At 36.2% G+C, this 26,395-nt stretch overlaps 1 protein-coding gene across 1 annotated transcript in view; it reads right to left on the minus strand.

Annotated features, from left to right (window-relative positions):
• Positions 1 to 1,176: 1,176 nt before the first annotated feature.
• NEK10 (NIMA related kinase 10) overlaps positions 1,177 to 26,395 on the minus strand; it is an 80,713-nt gene continuing 55,494 nt past the window's right edge. Inside the window, 9 exon segments of the mRNA XM_058019779.1 lie at positions 1,177 to 1,300; positions 4,638 to 4,693; positions 4,778 to 4,830; positions 6,306 to 6,404; positions 8,608 to 8,749; positions 11,738 to 11,838; positions 14,744 to 14,781; positions 16,271 to 16,319; positions 23,555 to 23,639. Of these exon segments, the coding sequence (XP_057875762.1) occupies positions 1,177 to 1,300; positions 4,638 to 4,693; positions 4,778 to 4,830; positions 6,306 to 6,404; positions 8,608 to 8,749; positions 11,738 to 11,838; positions 14,744 to 14,781; positions 16,271 to 16,319; positions 23,555 to 23,639 (747 nt within the window).

Below are 26,395 nucleotides of genomic sequence, written 5' to 3' on the forward strand. Positions count from 1 at the left end.
CTAATTATTCTGCATTTAACCATGCTTTTAGCCATAGCACTCATCCCAATTCTTTGTTCTAAACCAAGATTCACCCTGTAACCTTACAATGTATGTAATGGATAATGTCAATGTCAACTTGGTCAGAAAATGTGAGGAAATTTGGCCCTAAAATGAAAAGCACCTTTAAACATTTGTAAGTTCTCAAATCAAGTTTGTGGTATTTTGATGTACCTTCTAAGGACTTTTGAGCCCTTGAAGTTCTTTTCCTTCTCATTTCTACTAGACAAGCTAGAACTATATTATGAGCTGAAGGCAAGGCAATTTGTTTCCTGCTAGAAGCACTGTCATTCTGCTTCCACTGGGAAAGACCCACACATGCTGCACCATTACAATTTAGAAAATTTAAAACCCAGTCTAAACTAAAAACTTTTAACATAACGTAAGTTTAAAAATAGTATTGCCCTATATGTTGCTAAAGCAAGTAAGATACAGATATTCATTACTCTAAGTACCTTTTCCTAAAGCTCCTCTGTGAACATTTTTCTAAGAAGGGGATTGCAGGACGGCTTGAGGTTCTGCTAGAAAATTTGCAGTTGCTTCTGAAATGTCTCAGTGTATGTAAAAGAGAAGTACAGCCAGGCTCAAATCAGCTTTAGGCAAGAATGGCTGACGGGATGTTGCTGTGAGGGCTGCAAACCAATTACTGTGTGATGGAATAAAACCAGGTAATGGTGGACACTGATAAGTGACTTGCAGTGCAGCTCAGGAAACTGATTTGTTCTTCTAGCTTGCTCATGTTGTTTGAAGAGTTTGAGGTGAAACCTAATGATTCTGTCTGCTAACCAAATGAATCATTCAATACTGGACAGCTATCAAAACTGGACTCTGCTTTTTGGACAGAGTGTGAGCAGCAAAAAATAAAAATTGCTCAAGTTCTGAAGGCTCTGAATGGCACTGAGCAGAACACACTTCAGAAAATACAGCAATACAGAAATATAGACATGTTTTTGACAGCCAAGGCTAAAGCCTGGTCTGTCAGTTTTCAGGAGGAAAGAATATAAGTTATTTGGGAGTAGAACCTTGTCTGGGAAACAATTAACATAATAGTGACAAGGGAACCAAACATAATTATGCATCACAGCAAATAATAGTGTTCAAACTGGGTTTGCATGGACAGGTTTTGGTAGTGGAGAGCTACAGGAGCGGCTTCTGTGAGAAGCTGCCAGAAGCTTCCCCCAGGTCTGACAGAGCCAATGCCCACTGGCTCCAGCACTGCTGCTGGCCAAGGCTGAGCCCATCAGAGATGGTGATAATTCCTCTGTAATAACAGATTCAAAAGGGAAAAAAGTTATTGTTCAGATTTAGTTGTGCTCAGAGAAGAGAAGGGTGAGAGGAATGTGAGAACAACAACTCTGCAGACACCAAGGTCAGTGGAGAAGGACGGGCAGGAGCTGCTCTACATCAGGGCTGAGATTCCCCTGCAGTCCATGGTGAGACAGCTGTGGAGGTCCATGGGAGGCCCATGGAGCAGCCCATGGAGGTCCATGGGAGTGCAGAGATCCCCCTGCAGCCCATGCAGGAGACCCAGACTGGAGAGATGAATGCCTGAGAGAAGGCTGTGAGCCCATGGAGGCCTATGCTGTAACAGGCTCCTGGCAGGGATCTGCACACCCATGGAAAGAGAGCCCACACTGAAGCAGGTTTCCTGGAAGGACTTGTGATGCTGTGGGGGACTCACACTGGAACAGGCTATTCTTGAAGGACTATGCCCCCTGGAAAAGTGACCCATGTTGGGGCAGTTCATGAAGAACTCATGGGAAGCACTTAGGCTGGAGGAGTTTGTGGAGAACTGTCTCCTGTGGGAGCAACCCCACAGTGGAGAAGGGGAAGGACTCCTCTCCTTGGAAAAACCTGTGATTAACAGACTGTAACCCCCACTCCCTGTCTCTCTGCACCCCTTTTGGGGAGCAGGTAAAGCCAGGAAGGAGAGAGGGGAGTGGGGAGATTTTTAAGATTTGTTTTGCTTCTCATTATCCTGCTCTGATTCTGATCGGTAATAAATTCAGCTAATATCCCCAAGTCGAGTCTGTTCTGCCTGTGACAGGAATTGGTGAGTCATGTCTCTCCCTGTCCTTATCTCAATTCATGAACCTTCTGTTATATTTTCTCTACCCCAACCAGTTGTGGAGAGGAGTGACAGAGCAGCTGTGGTGGGTACCTGGCATTCAGCCACGGTCAATCCACCACAAAAAACATACTGAACAAACAAGTTGCTGGTGACAGACCAACAACAGGGTTGCAGTACAACTGTCTTGTACCTGCCAGCTAAAGCCAGGACATGCTGTAGTGACACACATGCAATGGAGTCAGGCAAAGTCTGCAATAGCAGTTTTGTGCATGCCATTAACAAATCTAAGCAATTAAAAAACCCCAACAAAATCTAGACAACATACATCTTCGCCTCTAAGGAGATTCACACCCGTGAGATTTCACTCCATTCCTCCAAAATTCACTCCAAAATCAATTTTGTCTTTGCTACAAAACCCACGAAGAAAACACAGATCAGCACTGACTGTGAGTATCATACTCGAAGTGCTGCTAAAGAAATTGTGTGGCTCAGGGAAAACAAAATGTGCTTTCCAATTTTGCTGTGCTCCTGTGAAAATCAAAGACATAGCACATCAACCAATGTGATTAAGGATGAATATCCCTGGCCTTTTCCAGAGCTTACATATGTGTTGAAATGTACTGCTCACTCTTTCACCCATTTCCTGCTGCAGGATCAAGAATTCCTTATACTATGCTGTCATCCCATGTAGCTATGAAGGACAACTTTTTATGCCTCCCTTAAAATAACATTTTTAAAGATTTAGAATCTTAAGTTAGTTTTCTGCAGAACAGCTACCCTCTAAGGAATTCCAGCAGAGCAGAGAAAAAGTTCTGAATAACTCAGGAAAAAAAGACAGTAAATTATTTCACCTCACCGCTGTTAATCCCATGTGCATTTCTGTGGCACTCATATGTTGAAAGTATCACCATATGTGCCTGCAACCTTGAAGTGTGCTCTAATTTCAGCAGTTACATTCACAGTAATAGGACACAAGGGAATGAAATGAAGTTGTGCTAAGAGAAGTTCAGACTGGCCATGAGGAAAAGGTTCCTCACTGGAACTGTCTCCCCAGGCAAGTGATCACAGCACCAAGCCTGTCCGAGTTCAAGGAGTATCTGGATGAAGTTCTTGGTCATATGCCTTAGTGTTAGAAAGTCCTGTGAGGAGCAGGGAGTTGGACTCAATCCTTACATGTCCATTCAAAACGAGACACATTATCATTCTGATTTCCTTTAATAGACACCTTATCTCTCTAATAGTTCTTGTTAAAAAAAAAAATACTGAAGTCCATATTCAGCATATTCACCACCTTTGTTACAGTTAATTAGACACTTTTTACTAGTCTGTGAGATAAATGCCTATAAAACTACAACACATTTGTATATTTATAACAGGACTTGGCAGACCTTGATGTCTTTTTCTTCTCTTTTTTTTTCCATAAGTTGTGCAATGCTTTTTCTAAGCATCAAATTCTGGGAGATTTTCATGAGGACAAAAATTTTAAAATACTTGAAAACATTCATGAAGAAGTTTGTTAGACCTCATGGGTGAAAAAGTAATCTGTAAACATAATTCAAGCACACCCTGAAGGTTTAAAGATTGAACTGTTATTTTATTTTGAGAGTGTTGAATCATGATTTTCAATACTTTGAGCTGGCAGCTGAAATATCAGTTTAATGAGTAGCCTACAGACTACCATCAGAATTTTTTTGAGTTTGAATCATACCAAAAACCTTGCAAAGATAAAAAATAACTGAAAAGTATGCTGAGGCACCAGGAACCATTCTTAAAATTTCTTAATACTTAGAACAGGCAGGACAAGGGGCTGGGAGGGTTTATGTTTGTTTATTCGTTTGTTTTAGAAAACCTAACTGCAGTCTCTCAGACTTTAAAAAGGTGATTAATGTAAAGACAAGAAAGACTTACTTAATTGAAGCAGTTAATGTTTCTTTTGCATTAAAGAATATTTGAGATGACAAATAAAAGGATATCAGGTGAAAAACATGAAAAATTATATAGTTAATTTTCTCTCTTGTGTCAAAATTTTCTTGCAGGAAAAGATATACCATCTTGAGGACAAAGCATTTGCCTAGTTTCAAAGACCACCACATTTGTTTTCATCCCCTGCACTTTCATGCTAGTAAACACTTATACTGGCTTTTGCACTGTGCTCTAATATTTTGCTAAAGATATCAGCTTTGTCCTTTAAATCCTGTAATGGCAGTGTGTTAACATAAAATATTCTTCTATGTAATTAACCTTTTGTTTAAATGTGAGATTATGTGGGAAAAAATGTGGGGAAATTGCTGCCACACTTGTACGACTCTTTCATCTGAATGAAGAAAACAGATGTGGTCAAAAAAAGCTGCTTATATTAGCTAACATATCCCACACACATTTCTTCCAGTCCATGCATCCATGTATTATAATAAACCACATACTGCACCAAGTTTAAAGTGAATTGCAGTCACATAAACAGGAAGATGATACATTTGGGTTTAGCACTTCATAATTAACCTTTTCTTTTTAAATTGACTAGATTGACCTGTAAGAAGAGAAACTGTAATAACCACTTTCCTCTAGAACCTCTTCAATTAGAGTGTACAACACAAAAGAACTTGATTTCAATGAATTATACTCATTAAGAGTAATAAACGAATACATACAGGTAAATATACAGCTTACCTGCAACTGCTCATATGTCATCCCTTCTGCCATGCCAGAAGTGCCAAGAATGCCTTCAAGTAAAAGGCAAGCAATGTTATACTACTGAATTTGGAATCTGTGCTCCCTTATCAGTTTCTTAGCAATTCCACTTCAAACACAATGACAAGCCAGAAGCTTCATGATCAGTAAATCCCACTGAGCATAATGACCCCCTGAAAAGGTGGGGTCATTTTATGGCATGATATGAACATTTGGTGCACATGCACTATGGAAATATTCTAACCAATGAAAAATAAAGACTTAATGTAACAGAACTCAGAAATGCAACTTTCATATTTTTTCCCACTTACAGAGGAAATTTACAGTGGAAAGGGCACACAGCCAGCAGCAATTTGTGAGGACAAAAGTATTGTCTGCAGGTTAAGAGATTCAAAAATTACAGATAATAAGCATATCAACAAATTGCATTATCGTCTCCAGGAACAAAATAATGCTCATATTTAAAGAGATTGTTAGGAACTCATTTCCTACTCCAATGTCACCCTTGACACTTAGTATTAATTCTGGTTTTTGCAATAAGCTGTGGAACAGATATGCTATTTTCAACACAAAGACCATCAAAATTAAAGTTTTTCACTCTTCTTTCTGGTGCCACAGATTTTAATGTTACTGTATTTGCTAGTCCATGGATTGCAACAGTTTTTTCTGTATTTAGAAGAATGTAATTGGGACAATTACCAAAATACAGGCAGCACATTTCCCTTATGTCTACTGCACAAAAAAACACATGATGTAAAACGTCTCTGAACCAGGAATTGTAGTTCCCCACCCTGGGTGACACCACAGCTGGCAGGTTGGCAGGTTTGATTTTACATGGTGTGTATGATTTGTCTAGCTGAGTATCACTAGTCAAAGTAGAATTGACACATATATAGATATATTTTCTAAAGTATATATACATATATAAATATATATACACACACACACACACACATATATATATATATATATATGCATGTGTGCATTTTTCCCTCCTCAAGTTCGTATGGTTTGATCTATGTAATTAAATCAACCAATTACGACTGTTTCAAACATGACAAAAGAACAACCTAAGGGTTTAAACATAGTTGATTTAAAAGTCATAAACAAGGTCAGGTAAGTCCTTAATATGATATTTTCACTTACAAACATTTCTATTAACTTTCATGGATGAATCATGAACTATTTGTATCTGAGATATTTCTTTATAATTTCAAAGTGTACTCTCTTCAATCAGTAGAAAGTTCCAGCAGTGCTGAGCTGTGTATCTTACCAGGAATTGAACAAAACAAAACCCAACCAACCAAGAACTCCAAAACAAAAACCAATAACCCCCCCTAGAAAATCAGTATGGTCAACATAACTTTATTGTCTTTAAAGACTGATCACAGAGTAGCAATTCCTTCTGCTTTGATACCATACATTTTATTAGAAAAATATACATTGATACTATACATTTTATTAGAAAAATATATGCCACTACCAAAGATTATGGTGCTTTGCTTACCTTTTCTATCATCTGGCAGCAGCATATTTCCACCTGAAGAAAGATGTACCCCATGCCAATCTGTTGTGAAGATATTGGGTTCAATCAATTCAGCAGCATCTAGGGAAAAAGAAAAGATATCAAACAAATAAAGACACCTGAAAAGTTCCTCCTTCTCATTTGCCTAAACTTCAGACTTCTGGGAGGCAGTTTACACTTATGTTTCCCAGTGCAATGAGAAATCAAAAGAAATTTCAGTACTTTTGAGATTAATGAAAAAGTGGTGAACATGATTACAAACATTCTACCTTTTTCTCTCCAGAAACACTGAACATTGCAAGCTGCACTTAGTATAAAACACTGAGTTTTTCAGATTATCTGAAAAAATGTCACAAACTATACATTTGTGTGAAGATAAAAAGGAAAGTGTGTTCTCTTGAACCTATGAGAGAAGCAGCTTAGGACTCTGGTTTTTAAAATTGTGGCTTCAAGCAAAAATGTTAGCTGATATTCAAGTGGCATAATTCCCATTAGAATTCCCATTCCAGCACTTTTGAAATCTGAAAGTGAGTTCAGCTACTTGATTATATGAGCAATGATACTGACATTAAACTTAAAAGCATCTAGTTTTGAAAATATCTACAGGTAACAAGGTAACAACTCTAACAGGACCACTTTTGTGTATGGGAGAGAAATCTCAGTTACGCATTTCTGCAACATGATAACTTTTACAGTTACAGAAACAGAAGAATCTCTGTTGTTGGAAGACCTTTACCCCACCACAGATTTATGGAGGAATCTTTTTGTCTGTAATTCTTATTAGGTTTTCTAACTTGATGCAGTTAAAACCCCATTATTTTAAAATTTTATTTCCAGAAATTGTAAAACCTCATAACAACATTTGCTGTAAGAGTTCAACATCATTCTTTTCTCTATTTAGGTTCTTCCCATTACCTCCAAATGATCTTTCCTTCAAGGTAGAATGCCCAGAATTGTATTCAATGTTTCAAGCATTTTCAATTTACTACCATTTACTTTCTAAATAAAGTATTTCTTTCCTTTTCTACAGGTTAAAATCCAATAGTTTTGAAGCTAACACAATTTTACAGTTGATAACATTTACAAATAATTTCCTTTATTTCTGAACACCTGAAAATTAAGTTAATTTTATAATAAACACTTCGTTTTTCTTACCAGATTTTTGGGCATTTGCTTCTGAAAACATCAACTCAATACACAATGAGCAGGTATTTCTTAGATTTAATGTTATGGCTGAAACTCTGGAATATTTAATACAAATTCCAACTTAACAGAACAGCATGAAAGTGATAGCTCAGAAAGAAGCATCCTTAGAAGCTTCTAATGTACTACCAATGTGACACCTTCCAGGAAGTTTTAGCACCTCAGGTTAATTATTACAAAAGCAAAGGAAGGATCCAGAATTTGGGATGAGTCTGTTTCACAGCAAACAATTACACAGAAGATTCCATAATTCAGTGGAAGTAGGTGATAATCAAATTAAGTTACAGAGGGAGAACTATGTGAATGATAATAAGTCACCTTAGTCATCAAATTTTAGGTACAATAATAAAACTAATAACTACTTTATCATCAATTCATAAATGAAACATCTTAGCTTCAGTATCCCACAGTACACAGATGCCAAGGAAGTAAAGTTCAAATCCTTTGCTGATTGCAGTCCTCTCAGGAGATTGTGAAGGAACATTTATAAATTCTGATATTAGTCATTAGATCTTTCTCTGTTGGAAAGCATCCAGCATGTCACTGGAAAACAAGCAAGAATGCTTTTTCATTCTTACAGATCTGCAGTACTTTTAAATTGATCACACTAAAATGTTGCTGACACACTGTGCAACAGCAGGACAAGGTATGTTATATTTAAGGTACTCTGGGACACTGCTCTCTTAAGATTAATGGTTTAAGTAGGAATACAGTCCAAAATAAGAAAAATATTAAGGAACTATTAACAAATCAAATCAAGCGGAGCTTGTATAACTTAAGAGCTTATATAATCTCTAGTTATGTTACCCTTCCTCTTGTCTTTTTGAGCTCTGATGAGATGAAATCTGGGTTTGTGTCTTAGGAGTTAGCAGGTCCTTACCATTTACAGAAAGAGTTCTAATGACAAGATACAAACCTGAAACCATCCTGCAAAAATTTCTTACTTAAGGAGACTCCATATTTTCCAAATATAGGATAGCTGGAAAATATTTAAAATATTTCCTTTTGAAAATGGATTCTTACACTTACATTTTTCTGATACTGATATCAATAGCATGACTGAATGGAAAGAGAGACAAACTTGAACACAAGTAGTAAATGGTGTACCACACCTTTTTGATTTCTGATTCCAGTTTACAAGGATTGCTCTTCTGACTGAAAAGGGACTTCTTGAATCTCTCAACGATTCTCCTTTCCAAGTTGCATTGCAAAGCTGGAGGAAGCTACATGAGACAAAGAAATGCACTTTCACCATTCAGTTACACCTGCCATGAAAGGGACCCATTCAGAAGTGCCATTACTGAGAAATGTAGCTACCCTGAAAAAAGAAACATCGTTATCTAATGACATGGTGATAAACAACAGTGTAAGACTTGATTTAGTGACATATTAGAATAAGGCTCCTTTGTTTGCCCATTCTGTTAGGCTTAGCTTACCATGAGCTCAGTTCCTCTAGTCTTGAAGGTAACCATCTTTATTAGCCTAACACTGGTAATACCAGATTTGCCTCCCTGATCAAAGTGCCAGGATTTGGGACATTTTTCTACAGATGAAGCACATAGAACATTGCCTTAGATTTCATGTTGGCTATAATGAATCTCTCCATCTGAAATTAATGAAGAAACTTAGACCTTCCTTGAATGTGCATAGAATGGCTTCAATGGCCTCTTTTAATGTCCTCAAGGGTCTTCATACAATTCAGAACACCCCTTTTGCTCTAAGCTTCCTGAGGGGGGTAATTTACCTTTCACTTGTTTATGAAGCATAACTAGTTTTATATACTTTTTCTTCCTGTATCCTTTTGCTTGAAAAAGAACACATCTTTCACCTATATTTAGAAAAACAACAAAAACCCAAACAAAACCCCCACAAATAATGTACTTAAAGTCTTCAATAAAGACTTTAAAATATTTTTTCCTTTAAAATAATTTTTATGTTCCAACAGCAAATGTACAGTTTCAGCTGTTGGTAACTGCAATGACATCAACCCAGTCTGACAACAATTCTATGGTATGTTACTACCCTTTTGAATTTATCTTCTCTGTTGCTTCTACATAGTTGAAAAACTATGATTTTCTCCCATTTCATACACGCTTTATAATAATTTCATTGATGTGAATTCATGAAGTACCACTCAACTGAATTCAGGAAGCTTTTTGACTACTTAGGGAGGGGTTGACCCCTAATGATTCACATTCAAACCCTGCCATAGGAGACATTATAGAGACATTTATCCCAGTGGAACAAATTACTGCTCTTAGACAGCAATAAATCCAGAATGGTTTTATTGGCCTCACAGGAGTCCTGATTTGCTCTAACAAACCAGGGATCAATGTCACATGCTAAGCACAAAAGACTTCTCCAGACAGCTGCTGGCATGCAGAGATTTTTTTTTTTTTTCTCACAGACAGACACTACTCTTTTCTCATGCAGATAAGGCCTTATACATTTGCTTTAAGTCAGAAGTTGAATGTTCCTTAGCCTATGAGAGAGTAAAAAAATGATGCCCTAGGAAAGGCTGACAACATATTCTATGGATTACATACCACTGCAGTGTGTAGTTAATGTACCATGGGGATACTGGGATATTCTGAAGCAGAAATGGTAAAGAACAAGTCCAGTGCTTGAGAAACTTGGAGTTGCCTCAGGCACTAGTGTTCAATTTTAGCTTTTGTTTTAATCAAATCAGTTGTCAGATCAGTAAAAAAAAAAAAAAAAAAAAAAAAAAGCCAAGAATTTACATAATGCTTTTTAAAAAGCTTTCTCTTACATTGTTTTCCAGAGATCACTCTGATTCTTGTTCCCATGGAAACAGGGAAGGCTGCTGGCAGCCAAGAACTAACAGGCAAGAACTCCTCCTTGCAAACTTCAGTTTTAAACTGTCAACTGGAATATGTAACAGTTTGAGAAAACAGCTGTGTATTATAAAAAATACTCGACCTCAGATTTGTGAAAACATAAACAAGTGCAAGGGAGGCATGTGGAACATAGTAAACAAGTACAGGTATGGATTTTGGTTTCTCTGAAATCAGAGAAAAGCTGGCGCTACTGCTTCAGTGGTCAATTCTGAGCCAGTTTTTTGAGCTGCTGTTAGTTCTCAGTTCTTGAGTATCCACATTACAATAACTCATACTAATTAGTAAGCCACTTGAGAAAACCTCCTTCAACAGAAAGGATAGGATAGAACTAATGAGCACCTTGGACACGCTCCTAAAATACCATGTAAAAACTGAACTGCCTCATTTCTCCTGATAGGAGAAGGATATAATTTCCAATTGTCTTAAATAATGTTTGTTTCTTTTGTCTCTGATAATTTAGTTCTTGTATTACCTGTTTTGATAAGCTTGACAATTAAAAGGAAAGAATAAAGAAAACAAAAAGGAGACATGTAAAGCACACCCAAGTTCAGTTATATTTCTGTTCTAAACAAAACCAAACAAATTTGGCTGATAAATCTCAAAAGCCCTGAGGTGATAAACATCATGTCCCAAATGTAAACTTCATTTTGGAAAAGAAAAAGCTTTTTCTCTAATAATAGCAAATGTTTCAAATAGCTGCATGGTAGCCATCCTTCTGCAGAATAAAGAGGTTCCAATCACATTTTTATGTGAGAATTCAAGGCAGATTTTGTATCAGCTCTGCTCCATTTTTGTTTTGGAATAAAAATGAAATAACTTCAACTCTCACTATGAAGTTGGACTTAATTTTAAAATAAGTCTTAAATTTGAAAAATATCTGACATTTCAAAAAGTTAACATGTTCAGGATTTCATCTATTGCACTAAAACTCCCAAGAGAGCATTACTATGTGCTGATAATTAAAATACAACTTAAAATTATCAAAACTATTACCACAGAAGAAAGCATTTCATTAACTCTCCATGTCAGTATATGATATTGTCACCTTAAGTAGTCATATTGCTGGTATGACAGAATGTTGTAAAAATACTTTACTGTACAATCCATTTTTCTGAGGTGAGCTACAGCTTTTTTTTATATGACTCAATTATTGCCATCCTCCACATACTAATATTCAAAGTTAGTCTTTATTTTAATGATATATTTTTAAAGCATCCTGCCATCTGCAAAAATGTCAAGTTCTGTTGTTTTTAAAGAACAGTAACTAAATTAGCAGCACTTTGCAGTAACATCATTTTGACAACAGCAAATGACTAAAAAGTACAGAATGTCAAAAGCAACAGTAATGCATACTTTAGTGGTGAAGATAATTTTGTGCAGCTGAACAAGAATCTGCTGAACAGGGTCACTGATCTGATGCACCTTTCCTTGTGATTCAACAATTCCTGCCAATGCTGTAGATGGCAAGAGAAAAATAAGGAGGGCAGCTCATTTTGTTGCCTTAGCACATTAATAGCATAGAATGTTTAAAACTCGCAGCTGTAAATACCAAGTTGAAATGTTTGACTTGTTTTTCTAATAATTCTGGGAACAAAAAAAGGATAATCTAAAATGTTAAAAATTTAGACAATATAAGTGACAATGTGTTTCAAAAGAAAATCCCTTTCTCTGAATCACTAAATTACTCCATGACAGAAGCAGTATTAATGTACCTCAACAATTGTTAAAATTTTGTCATACTTATTCAAAAGGATAAATATATGAGAAACATAATTTTCTTAACTGATTTTTTTTACATAGACTAACAAAACATATTTTTTCATATATTTTGATGTTATTGAATTTATTTTCATTCTACCCTAAGCATTACAATAATATATCTGATGTGGACTATTTCAATGAGGTAAATCTATTGTTTAGGATTTTTAATCTTGTGTATTGAAGTCATACACATTGTCAGGCTCGGAGATTAAATAAAAGTTTATCAGCAGGCTTCCACTATAAAACACTTAGTGGATCACAGAAGAACATTAGTTCACAAAATAATCTTTCCACGTTGACCATTAGACTTGGGAGCTAAGCAAAGCTTTGCTCAAAGTATTGAACTTCAGCCAGCAGCCCTGTACCTCTCCTAAATACATTTTTCTCTAAATCACACTTCAGAGACTAATTTAGATATTCTACCATTTACTCTCACAGAAACACCCTGAGGATCATCAAGTCTGATGTATAAATTTACAACCACAGAAAATGTTCTTTTTTTTTTTTCCCAATGTGATCTTATGTCAAGATTAAAAATTCTATTGAGAGGGTGATGAAATCCAAATACCAACATTAACTAGTCCACAAAAGAACTACTACTACTTTTTTACTGATGAATTTCTGTGCTGGCTACTTCAATAAGAAGAAAGATATTCACAAATATTAGTGTCTAAAGACCATCCAGATCTGAACTGTGCTCTCACAGAAATAAAGCAATACAGATAAACATCCTTCTCTACCACAGGGAGACACATTTCTAGTAGGCTCAGGAAGACAACACCATTGATATTTATGGGGTTTTTTGTTGCACTGACTTTTGGCAAATGTCTTGAGAAAGCCAAGTGAAATTCAGTTTGACATATTTTCCCTAGATCTTCTCTTAATAATCAGTAAGACAAAAAAAAGCTTTGTGTTTCCTCTGAGTCATTTAAAGAAGAATGTAAGTTGGTTCTGCTCAAGGTGACAGTGGAAGCCATACTATAATAATCTAAAAATATATGCCACCCAAAGAACAATTCTGATTTCATTTTTTTTGCCTAATTTTCACCTCTCTACCAACTGTTTCAATTCTGTTATAATCAAGGCCCAAAAGAATCCAGTGTGGTCTTGCCATTATTGCCTTAAAATCTTCAGTTATGTTAAGGACACTCATAAAACCTTCACTGCTTTGACATGTTCCCTTTTTCACTGCTCTATCTTCTGTGGTATTTGTCTCCTCTTTTCCTGCCAATGGCTTGTATTATAAACCAAAAGTAAATAAGTCAGGGCCTTTTCTTTTGTAGGTATTAAATTATTTTTTTTCTGAATAGAAATATGTTTAGAATGATAACAGCAAACAGCAAAGACCAAGAAGGACATCATTTAGGTTTCTCTGTTATTCAGCTTAAGGAGCTCTTTCTCTTTTCTAGGATGACAGCAACAATTTGACTTAAAAATCTACGAGTACCAGATTTAATGTCTATTTGTAGTACCTGTGTGCTTCAAAGACTTTAGGAGTTCCCATGAAGTCCACACACTGGACCACTCCAAGTTCCTCGTTTGTTTGTTTTGTTTTTTGGGGGGTTTTTTTAATATAGAAGCATTATTTGGAAGATGAGGGTACATGTGTGAATAGGCTGCTGAAGACTTGACCAAAGCGTTTAAGACTTTTATCCAAAAGGAAAACATCACTGGCAAATGATAATGGATTCATTCAATTTACTCACAGAAACGAAAATATCAACAAAGGCTAAAGTATTTTTCTGTAGATCATTATAGCACACAGACATTATGTTTAAACTGAATTGTTATTACAGAGCACCCTTTAGAAAACAGCACTGAAACTACAGAAGGGTGACATCAAATTTGGATTTGTACTGCATAATTAAAATTCTTAATACAGTTTTTACATTAAAAGCTGTAAAATAGAACTTAGTACAGACAACAAGCACTTTTTTGTGAAGATCAATATCCTAACTGATCAAAATAATTTTATTTCAAATATTATTTAACTCAGACAATATGCATTCTGAAATCACATCTTAGCAACTTACAGGGTGTGAAGCTTCTCAGTAAAAGTACTTCAAATGGAAAATTTGTTTCATCAATCATGATGCATAAATACATGATAATTTGCAAGAGCTGCATGAAATATTCATTTTACAGGAGAATTTCCCATTTCATTCTGCAGAAGTTTAGCTGGGATAATGACAATTAATATGAGATCTTACTGATTCACTGTTGGAATTCATACTCTTAAGAAGTACCTTAATGATACTTCAGATAAGATATTTGTATGTAAAATGTAATTATCTCTTTTTCTAACATGTAAAAATACAATTATAAATAAAACCATGATGATTCACATTGTAAAGAGCTACAACTGGTAGACTATGAAACTGCCATCTCATCACGAAGAAACACTAGATTTTCTTGGTGTGGGGCCTGTGGGTGAGTGAAGGTACTCTTAAAAGCAAATCAATAGGCAATAAAGAGGAAGAAATAAAAGAGGAAACATTCTATATGCAATGGGAGGATAATGTAATAATGTTCAAAAACTTGAAAATCATTAGATTTAATGTAAGTTAAAGTTTGAATTTTTTGTGAGCAGAAGATTACCTGATCGCAGTCTTTATCCAGAACTGTCAACATAATCTATCATTTTTTTAAAAAAAGAAACAAGTTTTAATTGTGTTTGGCATCAATGATTGTACAGAAAATAGCAGTATTCCTTGACTCCTTCTCATGTTTCACCTAAAGGAAATCTGTCCAAATTAACTAGTTTACAACTGTCCATTTCTAAAAACTGGTTTACTCTGCATGCCCAAAATAGAATGACTTCTACTAAATAAAAATTTCTTTCCTTGTTCAGTACTAGGAAAATGGGGAAAAATTGGTATTCCATCACCAGGAAGGCAATATTTCAATGTCAGAAATACAGGTCTACATGTATCAATGCTATATCCTTCTCTAAACTCTAGACAAATACTTTCCCAGCCTGCAGATTTCACTATCTGAGATAAGCAATAACAAATGGGCACAGATACCAGGGAACTGAAAGAACAAACATGATGTGCTGGTGGATGGCAGCCGCAATAGCCCAAATTTTTATCTATTTTTGTAGCAGTAGGGAAAACCACTGTTTCAAGGAGTAGTTACAAATCAAGACAAGGAAACAGTTTTGCAGATGATAATGTGAGGGGCAGAGATTTGTATAGTAATGAGTTTCTACAATGAGAAAGAAAATGCTTTCTTCAACGCTCAAGCATGGGGAGGCTGCAACAGGATTGCAGAACATGTAAGATTAGGAAGGGATAAATAACAGACTGGATGGGTGTTATGCTAAGCACCATTCTGAAAGCAAAAATAAAATATTGCACTTGATTCAAACAGGGTCTGTGGAGAAACAAGCAAAAGAATCAATGCAATCATTACAAATACTTACCTAGCTAAGTCAAAGGCAAAATGAAAAAAATGTTTGGGAGACAGATGCTGCCAGGAGTGATTTTGAGAGTTTTTTCCCAGATATGGAAGAAAAGCAGAAATGAAGAAACAATTGACAGCATTTCTGCATAAGGGTGGTGCCAAAGTGATCAGAAAAATAATGGTCGGGAATGTGTTCGATATGTTACTGAAGACACAGAAGAAAAAGGAAGATCTTTAGAAGAAGGATGACATGATTTATTCTGCTTCTGTTTGTTTCCTTTTTGAAGAAATGAGGCCTCCAAAATGCAAGAAATGGGTGTTTATGCTTATACAGAAAGTCCAGAGGATTTCAAAGAGACAAGGTACTACTCTAGACTACTACAGCATACTCTAAATTATCAAACACACAAGCACCATTTTCTATGGAAAAACATCTGCTTAAAAATATAAAACCAGAATTTGACTAATAAACTGATGTCAGTTTAAGTTTCAATAGCATGGTCCATTGTTAAAACTATTTATCATGTAAAGCTTTTGTGTGCATACACCCTCTAACATATCCTCAAGCAGAATTGGGGTCCTAGGCTGAGGTAAAATAAAGTCAAAGGTAACCAAGGACATGTTTCACAAGGAACTTGAGGAACTGTTCCACTGTGAAACAACCAGCTGGAACTGATAGCAACAATGATCAATTATATTTAAATCATAAATTACACCTACCTTATCTGAGGCTGTCTTTCAGAAACACTGAAACTTTGTTTAATTATACCTGAAACAAACACATAAATATTATTTTCTGTTTAAAAGAAATGTACAACATGCATGTTAATATCTTCTATTCCCAGATATGTCATCAAAGCAACTTTTAAAAAACAGCATTAAACAAGCTCCAAACCTCCACCTATCAAGTTGCTGTTTGACGTATCAAAAAATTGCTTGCATCATAACAAAAATCTCAGCCTGACAAGTATTTTAATAAATTATATCAGAAAACTGTTACAGAAAGTAACAACACAGGCTGACTAGATGTTCACAGAATATGCATCTGGATTTGCATTCAATTGTTACAGGTAGTGCTATCACTATAGCCACAAGATTGTCTCTAGTCTGGATATGGAGATAGAATATTTGCCCATGTTCTTAGAGGTTCACCAGATATTTACTGCCACCATTCCATTTGGTGGCTATCTATATGCAATAACACATGCAATACCTTCCTTTTAAAATAATCCTACTGAAGTCAAGGCCTTGAAGACAGCAGTATGACCAGTTATTGGGCCAACATCTAATCAGCAATAAAACTGAATGTAAACATTGAAATAATTTATTGCATACTGCCAAAAAATGTGTAGAAGGAAAGCTAATGTTTGATGACATCTATTATTCATGCACTTGGAAAGCATTGCCTTAAAGCAAATATTAGTCTTAAGCATTTGTCTTAAATCATTCCTGTAAAACCATTCTTTTGATGGTAATTTGGATGGTAATTTGAGACCACCCTGGTATCTCATTTTGGTAGAGTGTATGTTTAATGAAAAGATAATTCTGCTAACTGAAAATCTGAATAGCAAGATTAGAATACTCTTACAATTTTCACATGCAATTATTGTATTTTAGTACAAGGCCTGCATCTTTGTCTACATGAGATTTTTCTCCCACACTAGTAACATCATAAACATTATCTCTAAACAAGAACAGAGGCATCTAATCACTCAAACAGCAGATAAGAAAAAAAAAAAAGATTTTATGTCAAACAAACTTGTTTTCCCATTGTTGGTCTTGTTACAGCAGTTATATTAGTTCTTGAGCAACTGCAGAGCAAACATATTTTTGAGAGTCTTAGATCTTTTCATGTTCAAACATACTTTTGTGTTGTACTCTGAAATATTTTTACTACTTTTCTGATATCCTCTAAATTAAAAAAAAAATCTGAAGGAGGCTTTCATCTGTCAAACTGGATTCACTTTAAAACCAAAAGAAATTATACATCTTTAGGCCAAATCTGTTTCCCTGAAAAGGAGACACAGAAACAGAGAGAGAATGAAAGAGAAAGAAACAAGAAAGAAACAACATTTTAATCTTTGCTGATACTTTGCTTAGCAAAACAGACACCAAAATTCTGTGCTAGCTAGCACAAAAGACTATTTGACAAGAGCAGCTAAATTACATAACAGCAAATAAACTAGGCCCTCATAGAAGTAAAAGTTCTTCAATTAACTTTGTTAATGAGACAGAAAAATAGAAAAAGAGAGTGCCCACGGCCTAGAAAGTGAAGGAAATGAAAAATGTTATTGTGCCTATTCAAGGAACAGATATTTTACCTGCTTAGGACACAGACAAAATAACATAAATACAAAAGTAGAAACTCTGAGTGAATGTGAGTCATGTTGCTTGGGGTAAGGATTTTGAGTTGCAACCTCAGACTCTCTGTCATAACAAATACCATAATATATTATGTGAATGTATGCAAGAAAATCTGTAACTAAAAGCACTTGGCTAGAAAGCTAAGAGTGAACACAGATGTTTGCTAGAATTTTATAAAAAACAACCCCCTTTTCAAGTATCCATCTACAAAATTGGGTTTGAAATATTTCACCCTTTGGCTGTTTCAAATAAATGGTCTCTTATCAGTGAAGGGTTCGTATCCAAATTTGTTTGATCAGTTTGATGACTCACCACATTTGACTTGCTAATCTGCCATCGTATGAGTGTATTTACAAGTGCATGATATTTCACACCAAAGAGTCTGTATCACCACTGACTGTACACATCAGAGGTGCAATATTTTCTGATTCATACGCTAAAGTTAGGAAAATACTTATTAATGCTAAAAAACAAAATGCCAAAGATGGTGAACATCACTAAACAATAGCAAACACCCTTCAGGCCTATATTTATTGCTTTTTATTATGCTAGAGACCCACTGAGCAGCTAGACCTGAGAGAGGAATCTCATTATGTTACTCACTATGAAAACAGGAAAATAATTTACTTAATGACTAAACACAAGGAGACTCAAACATGTAAAAATCATTGTGACAAACACACTCACACGTGTACCCACACATTCAAGGAACACTAACGACTTTATTCATAATCCCTGGTCTTCTGTGTATGAGTTATGCTAATCATACAGAGCCTGTCAGGGAGTAAGAAAGAGCACAGATGTCCAGCAAGGTGACTCATGTAAGTCATGGAGCACATAGTGTATCCTGGTGTTCAGCTCAGGGGTTCCTGGGCCATATTTCCTTTTACAATGGCTACTCCTTTGACATGGATAGAAAGAGCAAGGCAATATGTTCTGTTCAAATGCCTTGCAAGAGGGTATTTTTCAGTTCAAGTCAATCTCAAGGAAAATGAAATACAAAGCTTCCATCTCTTTCCTGTTGTGTGCCCACTTTTGTTAGAATGTGAAAGACACACAAAAGCCAAAGCTTTTAATTCTCATCAGCCTCCCTGTTCTGAATTGCTCTATGCAGATGCCTTGAGGACATTTAAAAAAGTATTAAATGAGGCATAAATAATTTCTCTGACTGCTACTTTGGTCTTTAGCAGCTGATGTAATTAGAGCAACTTCTAAGACTTTAACTTCTTAACATGCATCAACATCAGTAAAAATCATACAAATACATTTTAATATGAAGTTTAGTGTTCTGCTCTTGCAGGCACCTAAACAGGCAATTGCAAGGGAAGAGCTGGTTACATGATATGAGATCAGAAAAACCTGAAAAGAGAGTAACTTTTGCTTTGGATTTAACTTTCATTTCAATGGTATCTAAAAACCAAAGCCTCTGAAAACCTCTCCAAGTTTGATCAGACTGGCAGGAAAATAGAATTAAAATTTTGCATTAGCAGAGAACTTCAGTACATCTCCTTCAATGAAATGGAAGCAGAGTGGTTTTTTGAATGACAGCTCAATGATCTTTTCAGGAGTAAGGTGAAATTACCTTTATTTATTCAAAAATAGTAACTTAGTAAGTTGCCCTTCAAATCACTACACAGGAATGGACAATCCCAATCGGGTTAATTAAGCTGTTTTGCAGAGCAAACAACTACTTTTTTTCTTGCTAGCAGTGATTCCATCAACAGCAACAGAAGTTGACATAAACATACTTCAAACTTAACTCAGGCATAATATAGAAAAACCAGGTCTTGGCTGATGACTTCAACAAAATCCCATTAGCCTGAGGTCTCAAGAGAAGTCTGAATCTTAGACAAATAATGAAAAGCAAGCCTACAGAACACTAAGGTCTCCCAAGTTCTTCACAGACAGTCCATTGCTCAAATGATAGATTTCTTGGTGCAATAATAATTTTCAAGAAATTCCCTAAACTTTCTCCTCACAAACCAGAAAACCATATATAGCAGATGTCAGACAATCTTATTCCAAAAACATACCAAACTATCTAGTCATTTTAATAAAGAAGAAATGTCTTCTCAAGTCGCCAAATCTATCAAATACAACTGGTCTGAATTTTAAAAAAAGGCTCATCTCTGTGACTACAGAACTTTCAAGATATAAGGTTGCTGTCTGCAATGTAGCCCAAATCACAAGTTCCAGAAAACAAATTACATTAGTGAATGGGGGTTTATTTCATAATGTGTTGTTGTTATCCTCAAAAGTAAATAGTTAAATTTAGAGTGAAGTGATGACCTAAATTCATGACCTAAGTGATGAGCCAAACCACTTGCTACATAAAACACACTGAGTTCCTATCTTGAGAGTATCCTAGTTCTAGAAATCCTCAATTATTCAACTGGATACGAGCACTACCTGCACAATACTCAAGTCCTGGCACTGTGTAAACCAGTTGCATTTCTCAAAGAAGGATATAGGAGACCCTTTAAGAGTTACATCACTAGAATATGGTTCTAGGCATATCTGTGGTGTCTTCATTACATGGTAACTTTGAATACTCTTACAGGAAAGGAATCCTGAATATCAGTGTCTTTGCTTATTGGTCACAAGATATAAAAGTGCAGAGATTCCTCCAAATAGTGGAAGCATAAATGAAATTATGAGGTAAGAGAAAAACTTTTAAACAAGATCCAGTTGCACAGCAGGACTGTGTTTTGAGACTTACTATTCTCTTGAAAAGGCTCAGCAATTCGGAAAAGAATCTATTGCATGCTACCTCTATATTGCGAGGAAGGTTGGGAGTAATAAAGCCTTAGACCAGGGTTTTCTAATAGCAGGTTTTACAGAGAATTGTCCTTCAATGTATTTAAGACACTGTCCTGGTTGTGATGAAAATGAACACAATTAAGGGAAACAAAAAATATTGTCCAAAAGAGCATTCCCAGACAAAAAGTAAATTTTTCAACTTTCACCCAACTGACACACTGGCTCTACTGGACTACTATGCATTAAGACATAAAACATATTTTCCTGCTATTTGGTTTTACCAACAGAAGTGAAGATATGGTTACACTGTAAACCAAATAAAAGAAAAAATCCTTTAATATGACTAAGTTAAGGTAAAGTTGGGAACCTTGTAATATTAAACCAAGAAAAAAAGTGCAACTAATAAACTGTTACCATCCCATCATTCTTCACAGTTTTTTGACTCAGTATGTCCCTATCCTCTGTCAATCTTCATAATTTGAAATTATAATTACTTCAGGAAAAGAAAAATGCATCTGTCACTGCTGCCTCTATGCTTCTGAAATGTGCAGAATTTTGTTCCTGTAGGATTAATCATTTCAAGTACCAGGAGCAACTATTCCAGAATCTACACACCCTGAACTTGGCAATCTTGTTAAAGGAGTTGGTCATGTAGAAATACATTGTCCATACCTTCTGTACTAAGAATAATAATTCTTTTTTTAAAGCATAATTGAAAAACACTGAGTATGCAAAGTCATTAAAATATTATGACAATATGGGACTATAAAAAAGCTTCCCCCATTACTGACAAATCCATACCAGTGTCTGTGCTACTGAACAGCTCAGCATACCACAGCTTTTTGCAAAATACCACCCTAGTTTCAAATTAGAATGATCACATTTTCTCTGAGAGTGATGTGATGACAGCACGATTAGACAAATCCTTTTACAATCCTCATCAATATACCTGAAACTAAAACTCTCATCTTCATTTTAGAAATTTCCAATTTAGCTAGATCAAAGTTGGCCACATTTTCCCCTGTAATGCTGACATGCTTGACAAAACCATGGCCGATAATTCAAACTCTGTTACCCACTTATTATTAATGAATGGAACATTTCTCAAGCAATACCCAATTATCCTGAATTTATATTTTTTAAAGTTATCTTTTCTTTACCCCTGAAAAGTAGAAACATTTTCCAGCGTTAATTACAACTGATCTATAACACTGACTTCAACATGAAGTAGAAACTACAGCTGATCTAAGAATGTGATACTGCAGTTATTTTCCTGAAAAAGCAATCCTGAAGTATTTATATAATAATTAGACTCTCTGCCAGGAGAAAAATGGATGACTTCTAGAAATGCTGATTAAAGCTCCTGGGACTGATAAGAACTGAGGGAATCTTTCTACTTAAAATATTTAATTAAAACTATGGCAATATGGCTCAGAACATTCAAATATTAGGAAAAGCTGATATTTTGTTAAAGTCAAAATATTAACAAAGAAAAATTAGCTACAAGGAAATCATTACCACTAATGCTTTGGGTGTGGTGAGTTACAAACTACAGAAAGGTTTCAAATTTCTGTGCACAATGCTGAACTAGCCCACAAAGAATTGCATTCTTGTGAGATACACAATGTGTTATTCTTCAATGTGAACATAGAATACAGCTTTGTCCCTGAAGGCTGCTTTTTCTCAAGGGCTTCATTTTATGCAGCCCCTTCCCACAGTTATTCAAGGCTTCCCTGTATCCTGCAACCTTCTCCTGTTACTCTCTTAGCACAGGAATGGGGCCACAAAAAAGTGCTTTCTAAAATTATTATTTTTAAAGAAAATTTTGACAATAATCTCAGGGCTGGCTAGCCACAGGTCCTCCAGCCTTCAGAATGGCAGGCTATCCAGTTACAATTAGCAAATCATTTTAATGGATTTTAAGTAGAATTACCACATCATTATTTGCCCTGCACTAATGGCTTCTGTAAGAAGAGCTCATCCCAGCTCTTCAGTATCTGGGCCAAAATATGAAATAAAACCTAGCTACCAAATAGGATTACAAACAAATAATGTTATTCTAGGTTTTTTGGAGCCTGGGACATTTGCAGCAATAATATTTTCTAATCTTCAGACAACTACATTCCCTTTACCTTTTAAAAGTACATCTAAATCATCCCCATATTTTATTAATGGAAACCTTAAATTTTGCTTAACTCTAACACCCATCTCTTTTTTCTCCAGCATAAAATGCACTTTGATTTCACTAATCAGAATCCCACTGCATTTAATAGGTAGGTCATGGTAGCTCACAATCTAGCAAGTAAACTCATAGTGGTTAGTGCTACTGTTTTTTGAGTTGATTTTTTTTTAATTTTCAAATTGGAAATATAATCCAAAAAACTGTTACTGCACACAACACAGCTGGTGTTTTCCAATTTGATTACCATAAATAACTATAAGCAGAATTAATGCTGTGTTTTGCCACATAATTCTGTCCTAATTAAATCTGCACATTCCTTCAGTTCCATTCAGTCAATTCTTCCAGACAGCTAAAGCTTGCCTCTTTCAACTTTCTTCTTCACGCTCTTCCATCTGTTTCATATCAATATTAGTCATCTTATGTTTAAATTGAAAACCATCTTCCTTCTCAAGAAGCTCAATAATATTCCAGTTTTCATAGTTGCTACTGCAAAATATGGGGACAAGCTACACAAAGTCCTGGTGGTACCAAAGGTATGAAACTGGACATGGCTGTCACAGAGGCACAGTGATTTTTCTTCACTTAGGTAACAGCAGATTGTGAACTTGTGACAAATCATGAAATAGCCTCATATATTGGACTAAACAACTGCTTCACTGTTAGAAAGTTTTGTACATTTCATTCTTGAAGAATCTTACCAACAGCAGACTCTTCCAAATTACTTGAACTGGAGCTGCTTGAATTGTCCACTATGTCTATCTCATTGTCATTCAGAGAAAATACCTGCACATACAAATGAAAACTAAGAAAAGTTAGCAAAGAAAAGTTAGCAAAGGCTTCATGAGTGAGATAAGGACCGGGAGAAATATTTCAAGGGCAAATCAGGCGCAACTTCCATAGCAAAATGAAGTTTATTACTAACAGGATCAGGGGAGGATAATGAGAGGTAAAATAAGTCCTTAAAACACAATTCCCTCCCCAGCCTCTCCCTCTTTCCCACCAACAGTGCAAGGAGACAAGGCATGGGGGTTTTGGTCAGTTTATCACTGGGATTTTCTGCTGCTCTGTGAGAGGAGTCCTTCCTCTGTGAGGTCATGGGGTCCCCTCCCACTGGAGACAATTCTCCATGAACTTCTCCATCGTGAGGCCACTCTCATGAGCAGCAGCCTTCTGCACCTGCTGCAAACATGAGTCCTTCCCATGGGCACACAGTCCTCCCAAAACTGCTGCAGCATGGGTCTCTCTTCACGGGGTGCAGTTCTCCAAGGACAGGCTGCTCCAGCCTGGAAGCCAGGGCCCTCCCTCTCCATCAGGTCTTCCACTGGATCACAGCCTCCTCCAGGCATCCACCCACTCCTCCACGGGCTGTGGGTGGATCTCTGCATCCCCCATGGATCCCCACGGGCTGTGGGTGGATCTCTGCATTCCCCATGGATCCCCATGGGCTGCAGAGGCACAGCTGCTTCACCATGGTCATCACCAGGGCCTGCAGAGGAATTTTGGCTCTGGCACCTGGAGCACCTCCTCCCCTCCCCTCCTTCTCCACTGACCTTGGTGTCTCTATGTTGTTTCCCTCACATATTCTCACCTCCTCCTCTTCTCTGACTAGAAACAAAACCTGTAACTTTATTTTGATTTTCTTTTTAAATATGACATCACAGAGAAGTTACCAGCCTCTCTCGCTGGCCCAGCTTTGGCCAGCATCATGTCCATCTTCACAGCCATCAGGATTTGCTCTGCTAAACATGGTGGAAGCTTCCAGCAGCTTCCCACAGGATCCATCTTTGTGACCCCCCCCTGCTACCTAAAGCTAGGCTGCACCAAAGCAATACAGATGTGATGCTAGAGAGACATAAAGGTTGAAATGACCAAATGCTGCTAGCATTATCAAAGCAGATCTAAGAAAACCAAAACACTGAATAAAAATTATTTGCTTGTAACATTTAAGTGCTGCATCTTGTTTGTTATTTGATGCATATAAAATTCTGCCCCTGCTGCTGTCGATGTTTATCGCTTTTCTGTAATGAACAGAAATCCCCAGTCCCTGCTACTGCTTCTATTTTAATGCAACATATTTTGAAGGAAGACTTTTTATGATCTCCTATTGTTCCAAATCTTCACATATTATTTCTGTTATTTCTGTTGTGTGTAAATAAATTCATATTTTTTTTACTCCATCCTGTCAAACTAAAGCACGATAAAGGTGGACAGGAGATGAATTATATATTTATATCAGATTAAACAAATTAGTATATTTAATATTAAAGTCATTTCAGATGATAACACATTCCTAAAACTTATATTCTTACCGACTCTGCATAAGACAATTTGTCTTGTATCTAGGACAACAGTCATTCAAAGTTTTTCCCATGAAGTATTTTGCCTTTATTAGGACACAGAGGAGTGAATGCACTAGAAAATTACTCCTCAGAAACTTCACTGTATCCCTGAGCATTACTACATTTACTACATATACTGCATATACTACACTGTCTACATAATGATCTTCTTCAACTACCTCCCCATCCTTTGTTCTAGTCCCAAATCTATAACAAGCCAAGAGATGGCTTGTTAAGGTTTTCTCTTTAAATTCAGGTGGAAAAAGGTCATTTTATACTTCAGTCCTGGGCTGAGGTTATGTCCAAGATGCCACAATAGACTGCAGTGTAGCACAGCATGAAAACCACTAACGATGACTCTCAAGCTGACTTTAAGAGAGCACTCCAGTCCTGGCACACATGAACACACTTCTTGTGCCCTGAACAGTCAGTGCACAGTTACTGAAGAGAAACACTCCACCTGCTCCACATCAAAGGAATCAACGCAAAGACAGAGAAGGGTCAAACTGCATGGACATTTCAAACTCAAATCTCCTTTCAACATTTTCAGTATTGAACCTCATACTCAAAAGATTCATTGTTAACAATAACTTGTACATCAGGCGGAGTTGAGGGGGGGAAAAAAAGATCAAAAAGACATCTGATACCAACTGGTGCCAGATCCCACTGTCTCTTAAGAAAGGAAACCTGTTTGAGATGTCTGAATGGAATTCCATAGACCTCAGCCTGAAAATAATGGACAGACCTACTAGAGAAACTCTTAAAATATCAGTGGAACACATCCTAAAGTGTTAAAGCAGTTATGCAAACTGTAAAGCTATAACCTGTCCAGAAAAAAAATCTGGCCCGTTGACAAAGCACTTGAACACAGAAAACTATAGTATTTCATTACTAATCTGAGAATAATAAATAAATTTGCTGTGATATATTTTACTCCACCTCGAAAATAGCTAATAATTTTTAAAAGGGATATTATGTACTGCTTTTTCTCTTTTTAGTAAGACACTGGCTGATTTAGAAGAACAAAAGTACCCTGGCTAGAAGAGAATGGAAGGCAAATTCAATGTCACTTTTGCTCACTATAGCAGAGGGACCAAAATGGCCTACATAAGGATATAAGGTTATAAATAACATAATTTTTTTGTAAGTTCATGGAGAAAAGTGTACTCCAACACATAGAAACAATCACTTCCATATGCC

Source organism: Melospiza georgiana, chromosome 1 (assembly GCF_028018845.1).
Source record: "Melospiza georgiana isolate bMelGeo1 chromosome 1, bMelGeo1.pri, whole genome shotgun sequence".
Taxonomy (NCBI): domain Eukaryota; kingdom Metazoa; phylum Chordata; class Aves; order Passeriformes; family Passerellidae; genus Melospiza; species Melospiza georgiana.